A 23,636-nucleotide genomic window follows, 5' to 3' on the forward strand; every position below is an offset into this window, starting at 1 on the left:
TTGTTATTGGTGCCGGGAACCACACGGTACATTGTTTGTTTATTCATATTTTTATTATTAAGGTACATAGACGACATGATTATATGTATGTACTCGTAAGTGTGTAAATAAATAAATTTATTTCCCCCAGTGACTGCTACGCGACATTCGCCAGCAACACGCTGAGCCCCCGCGCCGGCGACTGCGGCCGCGCCGCTCTCCGCGCCGCCCTGCACGCGCTCGCGGCGGCCCCCAGCGAGTCCCTGCTCAGGATCGTGGCCGCTCTCGCTCACACTGGTCTCTCTCTCTCTCTCTCTCTCTCTCTCTCTCTCTCTCTCTCTCTCTCTCTCTCTCTCTCTCTCTCTCTCTCTCTCTCTCTCTCTCTCTATCTATCTATCTATCTATCTATCTATCTATCTATCTCTATCTCTCTCTTTTTCTAAGAGTGGTCCTAAGATTGAGCCTTGAGGAACACCCATCCTAACATTTAATACGCCTGACTTAACACCATTAATATATACAGTTTGTAGCCTATCAGTCAAATAGGATGCCATAAGTTCAATGTATTTGTGGTCAAACCTATATTGACGAAGTGTGCGCAAGACTGTCCGATGATATACGCAATCGAATGCTTTAGAGAGATCGCAAAAAAAAACTCCAACTGAATCCAGCGAACTCTCCCACGCGTCTTTACATACATAAAGTCACGTCTTTATTCCTAGTTGGGTAGACAAAGCCAAACGTCTTGAAAAGACTGAAAGGTAACGCGTCGTTAATATCACTAGATACATAGTACAAATCAATCGTTTCCCGCCTCTGTATGTATGCTTATATCTCTAAAACTACGCAACGGATTTTGATGCGGTTTTTATTAATAGATAGAGTGATTCATGAGGAAGGCTTACATGTATAAGTTCTACCCGTGCGAAGCCGGGGCGGGTCGCTGGTAAGAAATATAAGTCAAAATACTATAATAGTCGATAGTCAACTTATCGTACGATTTATTATTCAGACGATGAAGACTCAAGTCAAGATAAATGGTGGGAGGCGGCGCTGGACGCTTGCAGCGCTTCGCTCGCTCGCCGCGAGAACTTTAAGGCCTGCGACATACTGTTGGAGCTGAGCGATGACAGCCCGTCGCTTGGAGTGTGTAGCAAGCTTATATTGCCAATACTGAGGTGAGCGAATACACATAGTAACTTGTTTTTATCAATACGAGATTTAACAAAGTTGAATCCCAAGTCTATTGGCCTCACCCTTAGTCGCCTTTTACGACATCCATGGGAAAGAAATGACGTGGTCCTATGCATATTTTGTACTACCTTCCGTCCGCGACTCCGTCCGCGAGAATGACGTAGATGGTTTATTTCTCCATTTTGAGTAAATCTGACAATGACATCTTATTACGGCGCTGAATCCACTGCGGGTAACGCAACGTGTGTTCGCGGTTCTACAGAACAACGTCTACGGAGAAAACTGAAAAATTAAGATAAATTTTTTTTCTACGTATTTTTCCAGGATAAAAAGTATGCCATTTTTTGCCCAGGATAATAAAGTATAATTATACCAAGTTTCATCGAAATCGAACCGTTAGTTTTTACGTGATGCCTGAACATACAGACAAATTTTTTTTTTATCACATATTTGTTTTTGGTATCGTTCCACTAAAACGCCCTGCTATTTATTTTTTCAATGTACAGAATTGATCCTTGTACAGATTTGTTATATGTATAGATTGGTACCGGGTGCCCCACGGCACATAAGTCACTAGTTGTAAATTTCCTCACAAGGTATTCTACGTCATCATACTGCGAGGAGTTCTTCGCTCGCAACCTGAACAGTATCCTCAGCCGGCTGGCGAGGAAGCCTCGCGATTGTATCTCTGTGAAACACCAACAGTGTGTGGTGCAGCGCACCAGGGCGCTGATGTTGTTGCAACTCGCTTTTGAGAAGGTGGGTTAAGTTAATCTACATACATACATATGGTCACGTCTATATCCCTTGCGGGGTAGACAGAGGCAACAGTCTGGAAAAGATTGAATGTACATGTGTGTAAACACAATTTTATCAATTAATTTGGGATTGTTCTTTCAGGCGATGGGCTAGCGACCTGTCACTATTCGAATCCCAATTCCAATCTATATCCCTTGCGGGGTAGAAAGAGCCAATAGTCTTGACAATACTGATAGGCCACGTTCAGCTGTTAGGTTAAATGATAGTATTGAGATTCAAATAGTGACAGGTTGCTAGCGCATCGCCTAAAAAAGAATACCAAGTTTGTGAGCCTATCCCTTAGTCGCCTTTTACAACATCCACGGGAAAGAGATGGAGTGGTCCTATTCTTTTTTTGGTCTATTGGTGCTGGTTATATTCCATTTTGTATTAGGTCTATTATTTTTTTTCAAATGGTTCCGGGAACCACACGGCACAAAAAAATAACACGACACGACAATTGAACTCCATCAGATACCGCTCGCCAGCATCCAATCGCCGTCGTCGCGCCTGTACCGGGAACTGAACCCGCCGCCGCCGGCGTCCAACCACTTGACCTCAGCGGCGTGCAAGCTGTGCGTCACGCTGCGGGGCGATGCGCGCGCGCCGCTCGTCACGCTCGCGTGTTACAAGTGAGTGCTTAGCGTGCTATATGTGTTTAGTAGGTTAGCAGCGAGCGGCTTTATACGCAACTACCGACTTATTTTTATTTTATTGAAAATATGTATTTGAATGCTCACACCAACAAATGTACATATTTACTTTAAATGTTTTCTCTGTAAGTGAAATGTAAATTTCTTTGAGAAATAAAGTTCTTTAACCACATATAGTACATACTGAGAGCGAACGATACTAAGTGCCGTGCGGTTCCCGGCACCGATAGAAAAAATACAAAAAAGATACTAACACAACGATACTATATTTTAGAATAAACTAGCGACCCGCCCCGGCTTCGCACGGGTGCAAAATTATAAATGTTATTATACATAAAAACCTTCCTCTTGAATCATTCTACCTGTTACAAAAAACCGCATCAAAATCCGTTGCGTAATTTTAAAGATTTAAGCATACAGACAAACAGACTAAAATAGCGACTTTGTTTTATACTATGTAGTGGTACTAAGAGCGAACGATACTAAGTGCCGTGTGGTTCCCGGCACCGATAGAAAAAATACAAAAAAGATACTAACTCAACGATACTATATTTTATAATAAATACTTATATAGATGAACATTCAAGACCCAGGACGATCAGAAAAAGTTCGTTTCTCATCACGCCCTGGCCGGGATTCGAACCCGGGACCTCTGGTGTCACAGAGAAGTGTACTACCGCTGCGCCACAGCAACATACATACATACATAAAATCACGCCTCTTTCCCGGAGGGGTAGGCAGAGACTACCTCTTTCCACTTGCCACGATCTCTGCATACTTCCTTCGCTTCATCCACATTCATAACTCTCTTCATGCAAGCTCGGCGGTTTCGGGTGCTCTTGACCTGACCCTTTACCAGGACGTCCTTAATTTGATCAAGATACGGTCGTCTAGGTCTTCCCACTCCGACCTTTCCCTCCACACTCTCCTTGTATATGTTCTTAGTCAACCTGCTTTCATTCATCCTCTCCACATGACCGAACCATCTCAACATACCCTTTTCTATTCCTGTAACTACATCTTCTTTCACATCACAACATTCCCTTATCACGCTGTTCCTTATCCGGTCACTCAATATCAATATCAGCTAGTTCTGTTCATAAATATATAATTTCCGTTCCACAGCCGATACCAGTGCGCTATATACAACTGTCTGTGCGCGGCCATTTGCAAATCGAGCCCGGCGGATAAATTCTACGATTTCATAACAGGACCCGAGGCGTGGGGCAAGATTATAGACGCGTGTGGACCTTACGACTTGCCCGTGGTCAAGGTAATCGTATATATATATAGTCACGTCTATATCCCTTGCCGGGGTAGACATAGCCAACAGTCTCGAAAAGACTGATAGGCCACGTTCAGCTGTTTGGCTCAATGATAGAATTGAGATTCAAATAGTGACAGGTTGCTAGCCCATCGCCTAAAAAGAATCCCAAGTTTGTAAGCCTATCCATTAGTCGCCTTTTACGATATCCATGGGAAAGAGATGGTGTGGTCCTATTCTTTTTTGTATCGGTGTCGGGAACCACACGACACTAGTTTTAAATACTTTGTTTTAATTATGTGAAAATGTCAAAAGAGCGGAAATAATAATAATAATAATAATAAAGGCGTCGGGACGTGACGACCCCATCGCCCTCTGTGGAAGGGTTTCCTTCCCAGTGCAGGCAGTCTCCGCGGGGCGGCTTGTGGCGAAGCCGTTGGTGAGTGGCGACACCACGGACCCTACCCCCTGGGGAACATACAGACATGCGCCATACACACACATACACACAGTGACACTTTCCCCGCCTCTGGCTTGCCTTGGCCGGCCGGCCAGAGTGGAGTCGCAAGAGCAGATCCTATGCTCCAGGATGGAAGTGTATTGCACGTAATGGCGTAATAGCGGGGAAACCAGCACGGGGTCATGCCTCGTGCTCGTGAAACCGGGGCCGCACCTCTCGGCATCCTATAGCTGCTTTTAACGTGTTGCGCCCTGGCCGCCGCATGGTGGCTTATTTAGGGTGCCCACAGGCTGCTGTATAGCCAATGAGCAGCGAGTCACCATCTGCCTAATCAAAATTATGTGAGAGATTTTCGAGGCAGATGTCCGTATCTCACTCCATAGCCCAGAAATCCAATCCATTAGCATCCCATCCGCATGACCCAAATTAAGTAAATCCCTTCCTGGCAATAGTTTGGCAGCTATGGAGGGCTGTCCGTTGGTGCATCCCAATGGTTCATCAAGGGACAGATCTCCACAGCTGCAGCCATCTCACTTTAGAACAAAAGGTACCAAAGGGCCTCTTCATGTTGGCTTCGGCCCCATGAACGCCTCCCAAATGACCGGGTCCCTATGGGCCCGTGCACATTTTACATGTACCAACATAATAATAATAATAATAACATTTATTTCTCACCATAATCCGATACAAATGTGACAATAGTCTTAAGAGCTAATACACACTGTAAGGACCAAATAAAGTCTTTTAATTATTATTATTATAGAATTATAGAATACACCTACCGGAATGGCTCCTATTTTTTCTAGAATTTCCCACGCGAACGAATCCACGCCGAAAAGCTTATTAATGATTGTATGTATATATATTCAAATCAGATATTTCTTTTCAGAACCGTCGCAAAATCACCAAGTGCGTCTCCATACCGATCCCCGGCTCGGCCGCCACCAGCTCCACCCTGAGGAGTGGCTCCACGAGATCCAGGATGTTCCTGAGGACCCTCTCCGAGGATCCACACAAGTTCGACCTGTACGACAGGGAGGAGGAACAGGTGCGACACTTACGATTGTGGCATACTGATATATATGTTCAAAGAAGTTTGAAATGTTATACAAACTCTTTCTTGTTATGTTCTTGTTTATCTGTGGTGCGGCGTCCCATGCGCGCGCATCTTGAAAATACATGTCATTCGTGTCCATGCTATCCTGTGGTTTTATTGTATGATTATTTATAAATATCTATAAATATATCATTTGGCGACGAATGGGATCAATTTATCCACAATATTGAAGGAAAATGGCATTCCTAGGGAACTTACCGATTTTTGATCACAAAGTAAGCGAATGGCTTATATTCAAGGGTAAGTTAACACAATTTATAAAGATCAACAGCGTTAAGGAAGAAAACCAAAGCGGTATTCTTTTAACTCATCTTGATGAAGAATCATATCGCTTGTTGCGTAATTTAGCGTATCCCTTGGAATTGGACACATTAGGTTTCACAAGATTAATTGAGTTACTCGATAGTCATTTTAAACCAAGACAAGGCTCATTTGTTGACAAGGCGAAATTTTACGGAGCTAGTAGAAGTCCAGGCGAGAAATTAGGAGACTGGGCGGCGCGACTGAGAGGTCTAGCAAGCTATTGCGACTTTGGCACCGCTTTGGAAACGAATCTGAGGGATCGTTTCGTCCTCGGCTTGGGCGCCGGCCCGGAACGCGATAAGTTGTTTGAGCAAAATGCGTCGACGCTGACGTTGACGAGGGCTATAGAGTTAGCGGAGCAAGCGGCCTGTGCTAAGCAGGCGAAAGTCATGTGTAAAGAAGAATCTGCTATATTGAAGGAAGAGCCGATACTGCGAGCAAAATTTCAAACCGGCCGAGGCGATCAACAGCGGCCCGGCGCGGCGCGCGGCGACGTAGCGGATATATCATGTCGTTGCTTGGTTTGCGGATTAAAAAATCACACAAGTGAGAAATGCCGCTACAAGACTTATAAATGTCAGAAATGTGGTGTCAAAGGCCATCTGAAGAAAGTGTGTACAGCGGCTAAAAAATCGTCCGACCATCAGATTCATCATTGCAATTCGACAATGGAATATCAAGCCCCTGAAAACATTGCCTTGAATTGTGAGGAATGTCAAAATTTTAATTTGAGGTATGTAACCGATAAGCCAATTTTGATTGATGTTTGTTTAGGTGGTAAAATTATTTCCATGGAATTAGATTCAGGCTCTGGTAATAGCGTAATTTCCGAGAAATTGTATGAAAAATATTTTTCAACCTATAAATTGCACCAGAGTTATTTAAGAATGTGCCTATATGATGGAAGTAAAATAATTCCCTTAGGATATTTTACTATTGAAGTGTTCTATAGTAATACACAAAAGCAATTAAAGATTTTTGTAGTGAGAAATGGAGGTCCTCCTCTATTAGGTAGGGATTTTATGTCTGCATTTAATTTAGTGATAACGAGCGGCTTACACTCTGTTACAAATAAGAATGAGTTAGAGCAATTACTGGCAAAGTTTTCGAACTTGTGGCGTGACGAGCTGGGTGCGTTTAATAAGTTTAAAGTTAAATTACAGCTTAAGGATAACTCCAATCCTAAATATTTTAAACCACGAAGTGTACCCTTTGCTCTCAGAGAAAAAGTAGAACAAGAGATTGATAGATTAGTCAAGTTAGGTATTCTTGTTCCCGTTAACCATTCTGACTACGCTACACCTATTGTTCCCGTTTTAAAAAGCGATGGTCAAGTCAAGATTGCTGGTGATTTTTCAATTACATTAAACAAAGACCTTATTATTGATAAATATCCGTTACCTCGTATAGAGGAAGTGTTCGCGAAAATTGGAGGTGGTGAACGGTATAGTAAAATTGACTTAAAAAATGCCTACAATCAATTTTTATTAGAGGAATCGTCTCAGGATCTCACTACAATTAATACGCATAAAGGGCTTTTTAAATATACTCGTTTAGTTTACGGCTTGGCGAACGCGCCGGCAATTTTTCAGAAGTCAATGGAGTCGTTGCTTTCAGGCATTAAAGGGGTAAGTGTCTGGTTGGATGATATTTGTATAACCGGATCAGATTCGGATATTCATTTAAAGAGACTGCACGAAGTTCTGAGTAGGCTGAATGATGCTGGATTAAGACTTCAAAAAGAAAAATGCGAGTTTTTCAAGGAAAGCGTACAATACTTAGGTTATGTTATTAGCAAGGAAGGACTTCAAACTTGTCCCGATAAAGTGAAGGCTATTCTAAACGCGCCAGAGCCGACTAACGTCAGTGAGGTAAAGAGGTTCTTAGGTGTAGTTAACTATTATAGAAATTTTATCCCTAATGCGTCTTCATTATTGAACCCTCTTCACGAGCTATTGCGAAGTGATGTTCCGTGGGAGTGGGGAGAGCGACAACGGCGCAGCATGGCGGCCGTGCGCCGCGAGCTAGCCTCGGAGCGCGTGCTGGCGCACTTCGACCCCGCCGCGCAGCTCGTGCTGAGCGTGGACGCCGGCCCGGCCGGGCTCGGCGCGGTGCTGGCTCAGCGGACTGCTGACGGCGCCGAGCGGCCCCTGGCATATGCATCGCGATCCCTAGCGGCTAGCGAACGAAATTACAGCCAAATTCAAAAAGAGGCGACCGCCATTATATTTGGCGTCAAGCGATTTCACCAGTATCTTTATGGCCGTGATGATCCTTTCATTTTAAAAACGGATCATAGGCCGCTAGTATCGATATTTAACAATAAGTCCGGTATACCGATAACTACAGCCTTGCGTTTGCAAAGGTATGCGATTATATTATCGGCTTATAATTATACAGTACAATATGTATCTAGCGAAAACAATGCAGTAGCAGATTTTTTTTCACGCGCTCCTTTACAGGTAAAGTCAATCGACGAAAATGGTAAGGATGTCGACAGTCTTTATGCCCTGAAATTTTTGGACGCGGCGTCACCGGCTACCGCCTTGAAAGATATCATACTAGCGACCCAACAAGATGAAACCATAATGACTGTAGTAAAATATTTGCAGTATGGTTGGCCCAGAAAAATTAGTTGTACGTCTGTTTTACCGTATTTCCAATGTAAATCGGATTTGCAGTTTGAAAATGGTTGTCTTTTGAGAGGACATAGGATAGTGATACCTTCAAAGCTTAGAAATAAGATGTTACAGGAATTGCACGATTCCCACTTAGGTATAACTAAGAGTAAAAGTAATGCTCGTAGTAGAATGTGGTGGCCGGGCATCGACGGCGACATCGAGCGCTGGGTGGGAGCGTGTGCGGCGTGCGTGTCGGCGCGCGGGGCCCCGCCGCGCGACCCGCCCGCGCCCTGGCCCACCGGAGAAACGCCAGCCAAGTTAATGTTTGGTCGTAAACTTCGTACTCGTCTCGACCTTATTTTGCCATCGGAAAGAGAGCACAGCTCAGTGCCTGTGCCGGGTAGGCGATCGTTTGGTATAGGAGACAAGGTGTGGTGCCGATGGTATAGTGCGCGGATGGAAACTTGGCAACTAGGAATAATTAAAGAGAAAGTAGGTAACAAAATGTACAAAATTTTTATAGATAGTTTAGATGAATATTGTATCAGGCATGTTGATCAACTGCTTAATTATACCGGCGGTGAGAATGAAGTAGCTGATGGCCATCTGCTTGATGATGTTTCTTTTTCGAGTCCTGTTACTGCTGTCTCTTCCCAAGAACCGGCTGCGATAACTCTAAGTGATGAAACTCAAATGAGTTCACAACCTCAGCATGTAACAAATAATAGAGACAGGGAAGTTGGCAAAGATTGTGAGGAGGAGGAAAGTGAGAGAATCATTGAAATTCAAAATGACTCCTCAGCCGAGCATAGTTCTGAGCAAGTGCAGGGCGTCAGTAGCGATGCAACGGTGGTAGATCCGCCGGGAACTCTCACTCGCCCTAGACGAAATGTTCCACGGGTTGATTACAGAAAGTATTTGTAATTAATATCTACTAATTTAACAAGTTGTAATTTTTAGTTTAAATGTATCTAATAAGTATTATGATTAATGTACATAATTTTCAACAGGTTCTTAAAATAAGTGTGGAGGAATGATATATATGTTCAAAGAAGTTTGAAATGTTATACAAACTCTTTCTTGTTATGTTCTTGTTTATCTGTGGTGCGGCGTCCCATGCGCGCGCATCTTGAAAATACATGTCATTCGTGTCCATGCTATCCTGTGGTTTTATTGTATGATTATTTATAAATATCTATAAATATATCACATACATACATATGGTCACGTCTATATCCCTCGCGGGGTAGACAGAGCCGACAGTCTGGGAAAAAATGATAGGCCACGCTCAGCTGTTTGGCTTAATGATAGAATTGAGATTCAAATAGTGACAGGTTGCTAGCGCATCGCCTGAAAAAAGAATCCCAAGTTTATAAACCTATTCCTTAGTCGCCTTTTAAGACAGAGTTGGAGTGGTCCTATTCTTTTTTTTTTAATTATGGTGCCGGGAACCACACGGCACATACTCATCATGTCAAACTACATACTTGTTATGTATTTTATCCAAGTGAAGTTTTATTAACAGGTGGAAATCCAAGAGATAGAAATGCCGTCGTCGCCGGTCAACGCGCACCCGTGCGCGCCCACCGTGTCGGCGCTGCTCGCGCACGTGCGCACGCGCATGTGTTTCGCGCGCGTGTGCGAACTACTCGCGCGCACGCTCACTGACACCAACAGCTGTTTGTTGGCGCAGGTCAGTGGGACAGGAAATGTGATATTGTATGTGGCGACATCTGTACGCTGCAAGTCACAGAAATAATAAAAAATAGAATCACGCGAAGCTATTAATCATGAACTGTGAACAGCGTATAACCTAAATCGCGCAAGCAAAGATATTTGTAATGATTTGTTGTGCAATATGTTCGTGTTAAGCTTGCAAGTGGCAGGTTGTCTTCCAGTGAGTCGGAAGTCCACTTCCATCCACATCCACATCTGAAGATGATGATGATGATGTATGAAAATGAATCCGTGCCAAAAACTTTATACAATATCGTAGCTGTGCCCACGACTTCGTCCGCGTGGAATAGTTATTTTTGGGCATCATTGAAGCCCTCAAGGTTGAAAAATTTTTCACGTTTTTTTTCACATTATCCATTATTTCTTCGCTTCTTATAGTTGCAGCGTGTTGTATAACCTAAAGCCTTCCTCGATAAATAGTCTATTCAACGCAAAAACAATTTTTCAATTCCAACCAGTAGTTCCTGAGATTAGCGCGTTCAAACAAACAAACTCTTCAGCTTTATAATATTATAGTATAGATGAATGAAGGTATAAAAATTTTATACATTCATTGTCATTGAACATGGCTAGAAAGATACATTTATTTTAAATGTTCATTCGTTCATATAAAAAATTACTTGTTACACACAAGTTTAAATATTAATAGATATTTTTTGTACACAGTGCATTTGCAATTGTCACAATGTATTATCGTCGCAAGCTAACTTGTTGCGGCCGGCGTTGCTCGCCTACACCGCCAGTACCCTGCGAGGCGGGCCTCTGAACGGACTACACGCTGACATTGTAAGTGATACTGTTTCGATATACACTTTAGCATTGTCACAATGTGCTATCGTCGCAAGCTAACTTGTTACCAGTACCCTGCGACACGGCTCTCTGAACGGACTACACGCTGACATTGTAAGTGATACTGTTTCGACATACACTTGAGCATTGTCACAATGTGCTATCGTCGCAAGCTAACTTGTTGCGGCCGGCGTTGCTCGCCTACACCGCCAGTACCCTGCGAGGCGGGCCTCTGAACGGACTACACGCTGACATTGTAAGTGATACTGTTTCGACATACACTTTAGCATTGTCACAATGTATTATCGTCGCAAGCTAACTTGTTGCGGCCGGCGTTGCTCGCCTACACCGCCAGTACCCTGCGAGGCGGGCCTCTGAACGGACTACACGCTGACATTGTAAGTGATACTGTTTCGATATACACTTGAGCATTGTCACAATGTGCTATCGTCGCAAGCTAACTTGTTGCGGCCGGCGTTGCTCGCCTACACCGCCAGTACCCTGCGACGCGGGCCTCTGAACGGACTACACGCTGACATTGTAAGTGATACTGTTTCGATATACACTTGAGCATTGTCACAATGTGCTATCGTCGCAAGCTAACTTGTTGCGGCCGGCGTTGCTCGCCTACACCGCCAGTACCCTGCGACGCGGGCCTCTGAACGGACTACACGCTGACATTGTAAGTGATACTGTTTCGATATACACTTGAGCATTGTCACAATGTGCTATCGTCGCAAGCTAACTTGTTGCGGCCGGCGTTGCTCGCCTACACCGCCAGTACCCTGCGACGCGGGCCTCTGAACGGACTACACGCTGACATTGTAAGTGATACTGTTTGTTTTATACACATACACTTGTGGAGTGCCGTGCGGTTCCCGGCGCTGATATAGGACCACTCCGTCGCTTTAACGTGGATATAGTAAGTTTAAGTCGCCTTCTGTGACCATTAAAAAAAGTAAAAATATTTTTTTTTTTTTTTTTATATTCAAAATTCAAAAATATTTATTGTGGTACACATGTATAAAAGATATAAAAATAATAATGAATAGGACCGCTTCTTTTGTTTCCCGTAAAAGGCGATTAAGGGATATGCTAACGTACTTGAGATTCTTATAGGCGATGTGCTAACAACCTGTCACTATTTGAATCTCAATTTCATCATAAAGTCAAACAGCTGAACGTGGTCTTCCACTTTTTTTCAGAATGTTGGCTCTGTCTATCCCGCAAGGGATATAGACTATATGTATAACATACATACATACAATCACGCCTTTTTCCCGGAGAAGTAGGTGGAAACTACATCTTTCCACTTGCCACGATCTCTGCATACTTCCTTCGCTTCATCCACATTCATAACTCTCTTCATGCAAGCTCGGCGGTTTTGGGTACTCTTGACCTGACTAATTTCAAAATGGTTATTTATTATTATAGAATACTTCGCTTAATAATTGTCATATGTTTTGGTTTCACAACGTTGGTTAACGTCAAATAAATTATTTAAAACTAAGTTCACTGCCGCTTCCAAAGCGTCAGTGCAGAGGAAGCGGTAACAAACTGCACTGCAGCATTTTCTTCAACAACGTGAACTTCATTTATAACTATATGTAACTATATTTTCTAAGGGATAGGCTTATAAACTTGGGATTCTTCTGTTAGGAGATGGGCTAGCAACCCGTCACTATTTGAATCTCAATTCTATCATTAAGCGCCAAATAGCTGAACGTGGCCATTCATTCTTTTCAAGACCGTTGGCTCTGTCTACCCCGCAAGGGATAAAGACTATATGTATAACATACATACATACAATCACGCCTTTTTCCCGGAGAAGTAGGTGGAAACTACATCTTTCCACTTGCCACGATCTCTGCATACTTCCTTCGCTTCATCCACATTCATAACTCTCTTCATGCAAGCTCGGCGGTTTTGGGTACTCTTGACCTGACTAATTTCAAAATGGTTATTTATTATTATAGAATACTTCGCTTAATAATTGTCATATGTTTTGGTTTCACAACGTTGGTTAACGTCAAATAAATTATTTAAAACTAAGTTCACTGCCGCTTCCAAAGCGTCAGTGCAGAGGAAGCGGTAACAAACTGCACTGCAGCATTTTCTTCAACAACGTGAACTTCATTTATAACTATATGTAACTATATTTTCTAAGGGATAGGCTTATAAACTTGGGATTCTTCTGTTAGGAGATGGGCTAGCAACCCGTCACTATTTGAATCTCAATTCTATCATTAAGCGCCAAATAGCTGAACGTGGCCATTCATTCTTTTCAAGACCGTTGGCTCTGTCTACCCCGCAAGGGATAAAGACGTGACCATATGTATGTATATGTATAACTATATGTATAACATATGTATATTTCAGTTGGACACTTTGACAAAATGGCGCGACGATCCGACTATACCCGAATCGTCGATGGAACACTTCAAATCGATAATCGATTCGTTAATATCACAATCGATAGATTGCAAAGATCCGTATTTACAGATATTGGACAATTTCATAGAAGTGTATTCTCAGTTTGTTATCGTTGAGTGGAATGTTTTTGCGGATAATATTAAAGGTGAGTTGGTTTATTGTTTGTTTTCTTTTTTTTTACGGGACAAATTACACAGATTGAGTTAGCCTCGGAAGTAAGTTCGAAACTTGTGTTACGAGATACTAACTCAACGATACTGTATTTTATAATAAATACTTATATAGATAAACATCCAAGACCCAAGCCAATCAGAAAAAGTTCTTTTTTCGTCATGCCCTGACCGGGATTCGAACCCGGGACCTACGGTGTCACAGACAAGCGTACTACCGCTGCGCCACAGAGGCCGTTTGTTTGTTTGTTTGTAATATCTTTATTGCATAGAAATTTACACAGTAACAAGAAAATAGTAAGTACATAGTTATGAAAGAAACAAATCACTTGCAACGGCGGACGTATCTCTAATCTTTTATTTATATATCTATGTACATCAAGGAAAATAAGAATAAAACTTAAAATAAAGAGAAATATAGGCTTATAAACTTGGGATTATTCTATAAGGCGATGGGCTAGCAACCTGTCACTATTTGAATCTCAATTCTTTCGTTAAGCCAAATAGCTGAACGTGGCCTTTCATTCTTTTGATGTCTGTTGGCTCTGTTTACCCCGCAAGGGATATAGACGAATAGAATAGAATAGATTTATTTTCAAAATTGTATACAAAGTATCACTTATTGACGTTACAGACGTGATTATATGTATGTATGTATATTTATGCCGTGTGGTTCCCGGCACCAATACAAAAAAGAATGGGACCACTCCATCTCTTTCCCATGGATGTCGTAAAAGGCGACTAAGGGATAGGCATATAAACTTGGGATTCTTCTTTTAGGCGATGGGCTAGCAACCTGTCACTATTTGAATCTCAATTCTATCGTTAAGCCAAATAGCTGAACGTGGCCATTTAGTCTTCAAGACTGTTGGCTCTGTCTACCCCGCATGGGACATAAACGTGACCATATGTGTGTATGTATGTATGTATATTTATTTATTCATTTCAGATCGCCTCCCAAGATGTTTGCCCGTAATACGAAGACTGCTCAAACGCAAAATTCGCATCCCCGAATTGATACCGACACTGTTGAAGATGGATTTGAGAATTTGGCTCGAAGACGTCAAAATGGCCGAGTGTTTCGGCGCTGCTCTAACGTTGGAGTGTGAAAGAGACGGCGCCATACAAAGTTTCAGAGATATGTTGAAGAGAGTGAAAAATAGCGAGTCGTATATAAAATTGTTGTATTATTCTCAATTGGGCTGCAAGGAGGTTTGCGATGAAATTAATTTTAAGTGAGTTTTATTTTACATACATACATACAGTCACGAGTCAAAAAAATTCAAAATTTTTATTCATTATTATAGGATACTTCATATCGCTTAATAATTGTCAAAACGTTTGGTTTTAACGACATTGGTTGACGTCAAATGAATTACTTAAAACTAAGTTTACTGCCGCTACCAAGGCGTCAGTGCAGAAGAAGCGGTAACAAACTGCACTGAAACATTTTCTTCAACAACGTCAACTTCACAATTATCCAAACTTCATGTGTATATCCCTTACGGGGTAGACAGAGCCAATAGTCCCGAAAAGACGAATGGCCACGTTCAGCTATTTGGCTTAATGATAGAATTGAGATCCAAACAGTGACAGGTTGCTAGCCCATCGCCTAAAAAAAAGAATCCCAAGTTTATAAGCCTATCCCTTAGTCGCCTTTTACGACATCCATGGGAAAGAGATGGAGTGGTACTATTCTTTTTTGTATTGGTGCCGGGAACCACACGGCGTTGTTGTTGAATGTGCCGTGTGGTACCCGGAACTTTTAGGACCACTTAACTAAGGATAATGGACGGCTGGATTAATCTGCAAAATAAAAATCAACTTTTTTGTTCAGAAACTAGGCTAGTAGCTGGCACTTAGTAACTAACTTAGTAGCTGGCGATTTCTCACGTCATTTCAATAATTTTTATTTAAAGTTATATCTATACTAATTTTATAAAGCTGAAGAGTTTGTTTGTTTGTTTGTTTGAACGCGCTAATCTCAGGAACTTCTGGTTCGAATTGAGTTCAGTAGTTTTCGCGTGATAGAGTAACAAACATCCATACTGACATCCCGACACACTCACAAACTTTCACATTTATAATATTAGTAGGATTTTGTTTGTTTGTAAATTCTTCATTGTACATAACAAATTATAAGTAACACATAAAAATACATTAAAAATAACGATGTACAAGGGCGGACTTATCCCCGTGAGGGATTTCTTCCAGTCAAACAGGTATATTATTATATATTTGCCGTGTGGTTCCCGGCACCAATACAAAAAAGAATAGGACCACTCAATCTCTTTCCCATGGATGTCGTAAAAGGCGACTAAGGGATAGGCTTACAAACTTGGGATTCTTTTTTAGGCGACGGGCTAGCAACCTGTCACTATTTGAATCTCAATTCTATCATTAAGCCAAACAGCTGAACGTGGCCATTCAGTCTTTTCAAGACTGTTGGCTCTGTCTGCCCCGCATGGGATATAGACGTGACCATATGTATGTATGTAAACAGGTATATATAAAGAACCACTAACATTTCAGACAAGTGACTGATCAAACAAGGAAGTTACCAAAAGCGCTCCAAAACAAATGTCTGTCCATACTATCTTCGTACATATCCCAACGGACCATAGACTACAAGACGTCTATGTTCGAAACCATAGAGCTGAGCGAGTTTTTGACCACGGACAACGTAGAAGCTTTGGATTTGGTCGCAAACGGTTTGTTTTTAATGGAGAACGGGTTCAAGAGGAGAATTGTCACGCAAGCGTTGGAATATTGTGGTCATAGTGCTGAGAGAGTTAGGAAAATCGCGTTTAAGATTGCAGCTAAAGCTTTTGAAGGTGAGTGGAGCTTGTTTGTCGATGGAGACTCGTTTAGTCATATAATCACGTCTGTATATACCCTTGCGGGGTAGACAGAGCCAGCGGTCTTGGAAGACCGGACGATCTATGTTTAGTTTTATGTTCAGGTTGCTAGCCCATCGCTTAAAAGAAGAATCACAACTTTATTACCCCCATTCCTTAATCGCCCTTTACAACATCCATGGGGTGGTCGTATTCTTTTTTATATTGTTGCGAGGAAACCGGATGGCACATAAAAAAAAAAATCTTGACCTTTCATTTCTTTATTTTCGTGGCAAGTGGAAAGATGTAGTCTCTGCCTACCCCTCCGGGAAAAAGGCGTGATTTTATATATATTTGTATGGATGTTAATTTCGTTCAAAATTTAAAACATCACCAATCGTTTTCGCAAAACGAAAAAAAAATCTTAATTAATAAAAAAAAAATTCCTTTTTAGAACTTTACAAACCCCCCGCTAACACGGACGACTGCGCGCCCGCACCCAAAAGGCCTCGGAGATGTAAACTCTCCGACCTTGCGAACGAGACTGACGCGTACGCGCTCAGCGTGTGCGCACGCGCAGCGGCCGGCGTGACGGCGCGACACAGTGACGTCACCGCCGCGGTCGGCGGGGCGCTGGCGGGCGGCGCGGGGGAGAGGTGAGTACATATATATATATATAAATAAAAAATAAATAAATATATACGGGACAAATTGCACAGATTGAGTTAGCCTCGAAGTAAGTTCGAGACTTGTGTCACGAGATACTAACTCAACGATACTATATTTTATAATAAATACTTATGTAGATAAACATCCAAGACCCAGACCAATCAGAGAAAGTTCGTTTCTCATCATATATACATACATATGGTCACGTCTATATCCCTTGCAGGGTAGGCAGAGACAACAGTCTTGAAAAGACTGAATGGCCACGTTCAGCTGTTTGACTTAATGTTAGAGTTGAGATTCAAATAGTGACAGCACATCGCCTAAAAAGAATCCCAAGTTTGTAAGCGTATCCCTTAGTCGCCTTTTACGACATCCATGGGAAAAAGATGGAGTGGTCCTACTGGCGGGCGGCGCGGGGGAGCGGTGAGTAGAGTACAGTGTCGGTATCAATTCGGGGATGCGAATTTTGCGTTTGAACAGTATTCGTATTACGGGCAAACTACTTGGGTGGCGATCTGAAATGAAATTAATAAATATATATACATACATACATATGGTCGCGTCTATATTCCTAGCGGGGTAGACAGAGATAATAGTGTTGAAAAGACTGAATGGCCACGTTCAGCTGTTTGGCTTGATGATAGAATTGAGATTCAAATAGTGACAGGTTGCTAGCCCATCGCCTAAAAAGAATCCCAAGTTTGTAAGCCTATCCCTTAGTCGCCTTTTACGATATCAATAGGGAAAGAGATGGAGTGGTCCTATTCTTTTTTGTATTGGTGCCGGGAACCACACGGCATAATTACAAAGAAATTTATGTACACACAACTATTTGTTTATTAATATGTCTCTTTTCAGACTAGCAGACTGTCTCGCTCTAATGTTGGTCGGCAAAGCGACGGAAATACATGCGTGTGCGCCGTTTCTTGAACTGTTCTTCGCAGATTTAAGAAGTAATGAGAAATTTCTCAGTTGCAAACTGAGAGATGACCCTTTGGAGCCCATGTGAGTGCCTTTTTTTTCAACTTTACATTTTATTTTTTTTGGTGTAAGGTCAGGTCAAGAGTACCCGAAACCGCCGAGCTTGCATGAAGAGAGTTATGAATGTGGATGAAGCGATGGAAGTGTGCAGGGATCGTGACAAGTGGAAAGATGTGGTCTCTGCCTGTCCTTTCGGGAAAGAGGCGTGATTTATGTTTAATTACATTAAAATAAATAAATATTTATAAACGGGACAAATTACACAGATTGAGTTAGCCTCGAAGTAATTTCGAGACTTGTGTTACGAGATACTAACTCAACGATACTATATTTTATAATAAAAACTTATATAGATAAACATCCAAGACCCAGGTCAATCAGAGAAAGTTCGTTTCTCATCACGCCCTGGCCGGGATTCGAACCCGGGACCTCCGGTGTCACAGACAAGCGTACTACCTCTGCGCCACAGAGACTTAGGATTTGAATCTCAAATTTACCGAAAAGCTGAACGTGGCCTATCGGACTTTTCAATACTGTTGGCTCTGTCTACCCCGCAAGGGATGTAGACGTGTTTATATGTATGTATCAATATGACTGATTGATTGAACAGTGAAACTAAAGGCGCTTCGAACCTCCTCACCGATATAAAATCCTGTCGAGGCACGCTTTTGAGTTACCGCGTCACAGCGGCGAGGAAATCTAATGTTACAGGTAAGAATCCACACATACATACATACATAAATTCCAAATCCAAAAAAAATTATTAATTATTATAGGATACTTCATATCACTTAATAATTGTCAAAACGTATGGTTTAACGACATTGGTTGACGTCAAATAAATTACTTAAAACTAAGTTTACTGCCGCTTCCAAGGCGTCAGTGCAGAAGAAGCGGTAACAAACTGCACTGCAGCATTTTCTTCAACAACGTCAACTTCAACTTCACAAATGTATATCAATACATATAATCGTGTCTATATCCCTCGCGGGGTAGACAGAGCCAACAGTTTTTAAAAGACTGATAGGCCACGTTCAGCTGTTGGGTTTAATGATAGAATTAAAATTCAAACAGGGATAGGTTGCTAGCGTGTCGCTTGAAAGGAATAATCCCAAGTTTATACTTTTCAAGAACTTTAGCTCTATCTTCCCCGCAAGGGATATAGACGTGTTTATATGTATGTATCGAAGAACTTTGTTTTACATTTTTTAGTTTCAAATTATTGTGTGCTAATACTAGAAAGGAGTTTATAATCTATATATACTTAATGTCACTGAATGTTTTGTCATCGATCAATCCTTGAATAAAAAGATGTAAACTGCTCTGCATGTTTAATTATATCTAATAATAGGGAAGAAGTGAATACTACTAACAAAATTTCACAAATTTAATTACTAATCTTTTGACAGCTACCACAGACAATACCGCCGAAATAGACGTAGACGTGCAAGTGACCATAGACAGCATTCTAGAAGCGCTGCTACAATATGCTAAGGTAAAGTTAATCGATGTTTGCGCGAATTTAACGCGATCAACACGCGATGATTTATAAGCGCCACCTACACTATTTATTTAGTATTAAGCAGTGATACTCTTTAAGAATAACGCGAATTTAGCGCTACTTAAAAATAATGGTATGGTGTGTTTCCCGGCACCAATACAAAAAAGAATAGGACCACTCCATCTCTTTCCCATGGATGTCGTAAAAGTCGACTAAGGGATAGGCTTATAAACTTGGGATTCTTCTTTTAGGCGATGGGCTCGCAACCTGTCACTATTTGAATCTCAATTCTATCATTAAACCAAATAGCTAAGAGTGGCCATTCAGTCTCTTCAAGACTATTGGCTCTGTCTACCCCGCAAGGTGTATAGACGTGACCATATGTATGTATGTACAAAAGAATACAGGTTTCTCGCAAATCCCACGGGAACAGACAGCATTCTAGAAGCACTGCTACAATATTGTTAGGTAAAGTTAATCCATGCTTGCGCGAATTTGACGTCATCTACTAGCGCGAATTTCAATGATTTGCTTGTGAAATTTAGGAGTTTCGCTGTTATTGAATGTTTTTTTTTTTGTGAAATTTTTTATAGGTATATGTCGCCACAAGAGGAATCTCAAGTTTATAAGGATATATCTTAACTTACTTTGTTTTTCTTGTGAACTTCAATGTGGTGTGGTTCCCGACACCAAAACAAAAAAGAATAGGACCACTCCATCTCTTTCCCATGGATGTCGTAAAAGTCGACTAATTGATAGGCTTACAAACTTGGGATTATTTTGTAGGCAATGGATTAGCCTAACCTAAGTCACTATTTGAATCTCAATTCTATCATTAAGCCAAACAGCTGAACGTGGCCATTCAGTCTTTTCAAGACCGTTGGCCCTGTCTACCCCGCAAGGGATATAGACGTGACCATATGTATGTATGTACAAAAGAATACAGGTTTCTCTTAAATCCCACGGGAATAGACAGCATTCTAGAAGCGCCGCAACAATATTGTTAGGTAAAGTTAATCCATGTTTGCGCGAGTTGAGAATTCGCGCTTGTAAATGGTGTCAAGTTATCTACAAGCGCCATCTACAATTTCGATGAGTAGCTTGCGCGATTTAGGATTTTCGCTGTTTTTGACTGATAGATTTAATTTTTTATTTTTGTGACTTGATGCGTATATATGTCGCCACAAGAGGAATCTCAGTAAGATAAGATAAATTATATAATAATATAATTTATCTTACTTTCGCATTTATTATATTAGTTAAATAAATAAATATGTATATACGGGACAAATTACACAGATTGAGTTAGCATCGAAGTGAGTTCGAGACTTGTATTACGAGATACTAACTCAACGATACTGTATTTTATAATAAATACTTATATAGATAAACATTCAAGACCCGGGCTAATTAGAGAACGTTCTTTTCTCATCACGCCCCGGCTGGGATTCAAACCCGGGACCTCCGGTGTCACAGACAAACGCAGAGGCCGTCAAATTAGTTATTAATTATTTAGTACTAGCTGTGCCCGTGACTTCGTCCGCGTAAAATAGTTGCAACATGATCCTTCCTCGATAAATGGACTATTCGACGCAAAGAGAATTTTTCAATTCGAACCAGTAGTTCCTGAGATTAGCGCGTTCAAACAAACAAACAAACTCTTCAGCTTTATAATATTAGTATAGATTATAGATTCTTCTCTCACAGAAACAACCTCGAGCCGGCCTCTCGCTCACCTGCCAGCTGGTGAGAGTCCTCCCCACCCACAACTCCCTCCCCCCCACCCTGGCCGCCTCACTAGCGCCCTCCAGCGCGCCGCTGACGCTGCCCGCCGCCCGCGCCGCGCTCGCCGGCGCCGAGATCGGGTGAGACATACATACATACAGCGTGACATGTCTATATGAAGTAACTAGCTGCGCCCGCGACTCCGTCTGTACTTTACTTGATCTCGACAACTCTGTACTTTACTTGATCTTGATACTAGAAAAATAATTTATTTTTCAGACATTTATTTACATGTTTAGTTTTAATTTCTTTTTGTAGTATTGGTCTTTAATAAAGCGTGTGACGTAGTTTTTGAGGGTTTTTTAATTGTGAAAATGATGACGTTTATTTTAAATAAAAATAGGCTCAAACGGCTCAGAAACATAGGTATAGTCTATGTTTAAAAGGATGTAGTTGTTTTAAATGTCACCCTGTATTTTCTCGTTTCAGAGGTCTAGAAGAAGCGGTTAGCCGTCTGAGAGAGCTGTCTTCAGGGTCTGATGATGCGGGGCTGGTCCAATGTTTGCACGAGGAGATTCAGATCAGGAAGGGTTGCGGTGTATTTGAATTGAGGTATTTACACGAATATTGTCTTGAATATAAATAAATAAATATAAATAAATATATACGGGACAAATTACACTGATTGAGTTAGCCTCGAAGTAAGTTCGAGACTTGTGTTACGAGATACTAACTCAACGATACTATATTTTATAATAAATACTTATATAGATAAACATCCAAGACCCAGGCCAATCGGAGAAAGTTCGTTTCTCATCATGCCCTGGCCGGGATTCGAACCCGGGACCCCTGGTGTCACAGACAAGCGCGCTACCGCTGCGCCACAGAGGCCGTGAATTGGTTGTGAAGTTAATTTAGTATAAATACATGTTTATATATCTATTAATATATTTAAACGAGCAATTCTTTTATATATATAATCAGGTTCTCGGAAACGGCTCCAACGATTTTCATGAAAGTTACAGATTAGGGGCTATTCGGCTCAAGGAATCGATTTATCAAGGTCCTAGGTTCGAGAAAAGCTCGGTTCCCAAGATATATAAACATTTCAAAAACCGCGTTTTAAGAAACTATATCAGCGCCATCTCTGGTAGACCGGTCAGGTACCAACTAGGTACTTTATTTATACATATATTTGTATTGTACGTATATAATTGTTAAGTGCCGTGTGGTTCCCGGCACCAATCCAAAAAGAATAGGACCACTCCATCTCTTTCCCATGGATGTCGTAAAAGGCGATTAAGGAATAGGCTTATAAACTTGGGATTCTGTTTTGGGCAATCGGCTAGCGACCTGTCACTATTTGAATCTCAAGGCCATCATTAAGCCAAACAGCTGAACGTGGCCTATCTGTCTTTTCAAGACTGTTGGCTCTGTCTACCCCGTAAGGGATATAGACGTGATTATATGTATTTATAATTATTACTTGTTTGCAGATCAGATCCAATGCCGGAACAAGAGGTTATGATGGAGAATACTCGCTTCACGATACAAGGTTTTTTAGTGTGTTTGTCTATATCTTTATTGCATAGAAATTTTCAATTAATTTGACATTTCTTTTAAAATTATATTTTATTACTAGCTGTCGTTACTACATTTCGTCCGCGTGGTATAGTTATTTTGGGCATCATTGAAGCCCTCAAGGATGAATAATTATATGGGGTTTTTTTAAATTTTCCATTATTTCTTCGCTCCTTATAGTTGCAGCGTGATGTTATATAGCCTAAAGCCTTCCTCGATAAATGGTCTATTCAACACAAAAAGAATTTTTCAATTCGAACCAGTAGTTCCTGAGATTAGCGCGTTCAAACAAACAAACAAACTCTTCAGCTTTATAATATTAGTATAGATTAGATATGAAGTATCCTATAATACATACATACATACATAAAATCATGCCTCTTTCCCGGAGGGGTAGGCAGAGCTACCTCTTTCCACTTGCCACGATCTCTGCATACTTCCTTCGCTTCATCCACATTCACAACTCTCTTCGTGCAAGCTCGGCGGTTTCGGGTACTTTTGACCTGACCCTTTACCAGGACGTCCTATTAATGAACGAAAATTTTGAATATTTTTGAATTTGAAGGTACAAAAATAAACATCGTGAGTTATGCACGTCAATTTGCCGTAGATCTGACGTCATGTCATGTTTTTTTAACTTAACGTGTACGCCGCAGCAATTCAAAAAGGTCATAAGCTCAGCGGATTTCTTTGCTCGGGATAAGCAAATTATTTATTTATTTATTTTATTTATTTATTTATTTTATTTATTTATTTATTTTATTTATTTATTTATTGTGACAAAAACGGTTTACACCTATTACAATTATCACACTTTACAATTT

The 23,636-nt window shown here is 41.3% G+C and overlaps 3 protein-coding genes across 3 annotated transcripts in view; all 3 read left to right on the plus strand.

Annotated features, from left to right (window-relative positions):
* LOC106129196 (uncharacterized) overlaps positions 1 to 10,975 on the plus strand; it is a 38,213-nt gene extending 27,238 nt beyond the window's left edge. Inside the window, exons 21-28 of the mRNA XM_060953078.1 lie at positions 131 to 276; positions 992 to 1,157; positions 1,770 to 1,932; positions 2,446 to 2,603; positions 3,750 to 3,897; positions 5,238 to 5,396; positions 9,915 to 10,082; positions 10,793 to 10,975. Of these exons, the coding sequence (XP_060809061.1) occupies positions 131 to 276; positions 992 to 1,157; positions 1,770 to 1,932; positions 2,446 to 2,603; positions 3,750 to 3,897; positions 5,238 to 5,396; positions 9,915 to 10,082; positions 10,793 to 10,975 (1,291 nt within the window). The remainder of the gene's footprint in view (positions 1 to 130; positions 277 to 991; positions 1,158 to 1,769; positions 1,933 to 2,445; positions 2,604 to 3,749; positions 3,898 to 5,237; positions 5,397 to 9,914; positions 10,083 to 10,792) is intronic.
* LOC132903880 (uncharacterized protein K02A2.6-like) lies at positions 5,559 to 9,313 on the plus strand. Its single transcript, XM_060953294.1, has one exon. The coding sequence runs from the start codon at positions 5,642 to 5,644 to the stop codon at positions 9,311 to 9,313; it is 3,672 nt and encodes a 1,223-aa protein (XP_060809277.1). The 5' UTR covers positions 5,559 to 5,641.
* A 234-nt stretch (positions 10,976 to 11,209) lies between the features above and the next one.
* Positions 11,210 to 23,636, plus strand: part of LOC106129217 (uncharacterized) — a 30,664-nt gene continuing 18,237 nt past the window's right edge. The window contains exons 1-11 of the mRNA XM_060953079.1: positions 11,210 to 11,313; positions 13,295 to 13,493; positions 14,468 to 14,753; positions 16,051 to 16,352; positions 16,810 to 17,011; positions 17,883 to 18,029; positions 18,616 to 18,716; positions 19,415 to 19,500; positions 21,214 to 21,371; positions 21,721 to 21,843; positions 22,728 to 22,786. Of these exons, the coding sequence (XP_060809062.1) occupies positions 13,346 to 13,493; positions 14,468 to 14,753; positions 16,051 to 16,352; positions 16,810 to 17,011; positions 17,883 to 18,029; positions 18,616 to 18,716; positions 19,415 to 19,500; positions 21,214 to 21,371; positions 21,721 to 21,843; positions 22,728 to 22,786 (1,612 nt within the window). The 5' untranslated portion in view covers positions 11,210 to 11,313; positions 13,295 to 13,345. The remainder of the gene's footprint in view (positions 11,314 to 13,294; positions 13,494 to 14,467; positions 14,754 to 16,050; positions 16,353 to 16,809; positions 17,012 to 17,882; positions 18,030 to 18,615; positions 18,717 to 19,414; positions 19,501 to 21,213; positions 21,372 to 21,720; positions 21,844 to 22,727; positions 22,787 to 23,636) is intronic.

The sequence above is a fragment of the Amyelois transitella genome, chromosome 31, assembly GCF_032362555.1.
Source record: "Amyelois transitella isolate CPQ chromosome 31, ilAmyTran1.1, whole genome shotgun sequence".
In the NCBI taxonomy this organism is placed as follows: Eukaryota; Metazoa; Arthropoda; class Insecta; order Lepidoptera; family Pyralidae; genus Amyelois; species Amyelois transitella.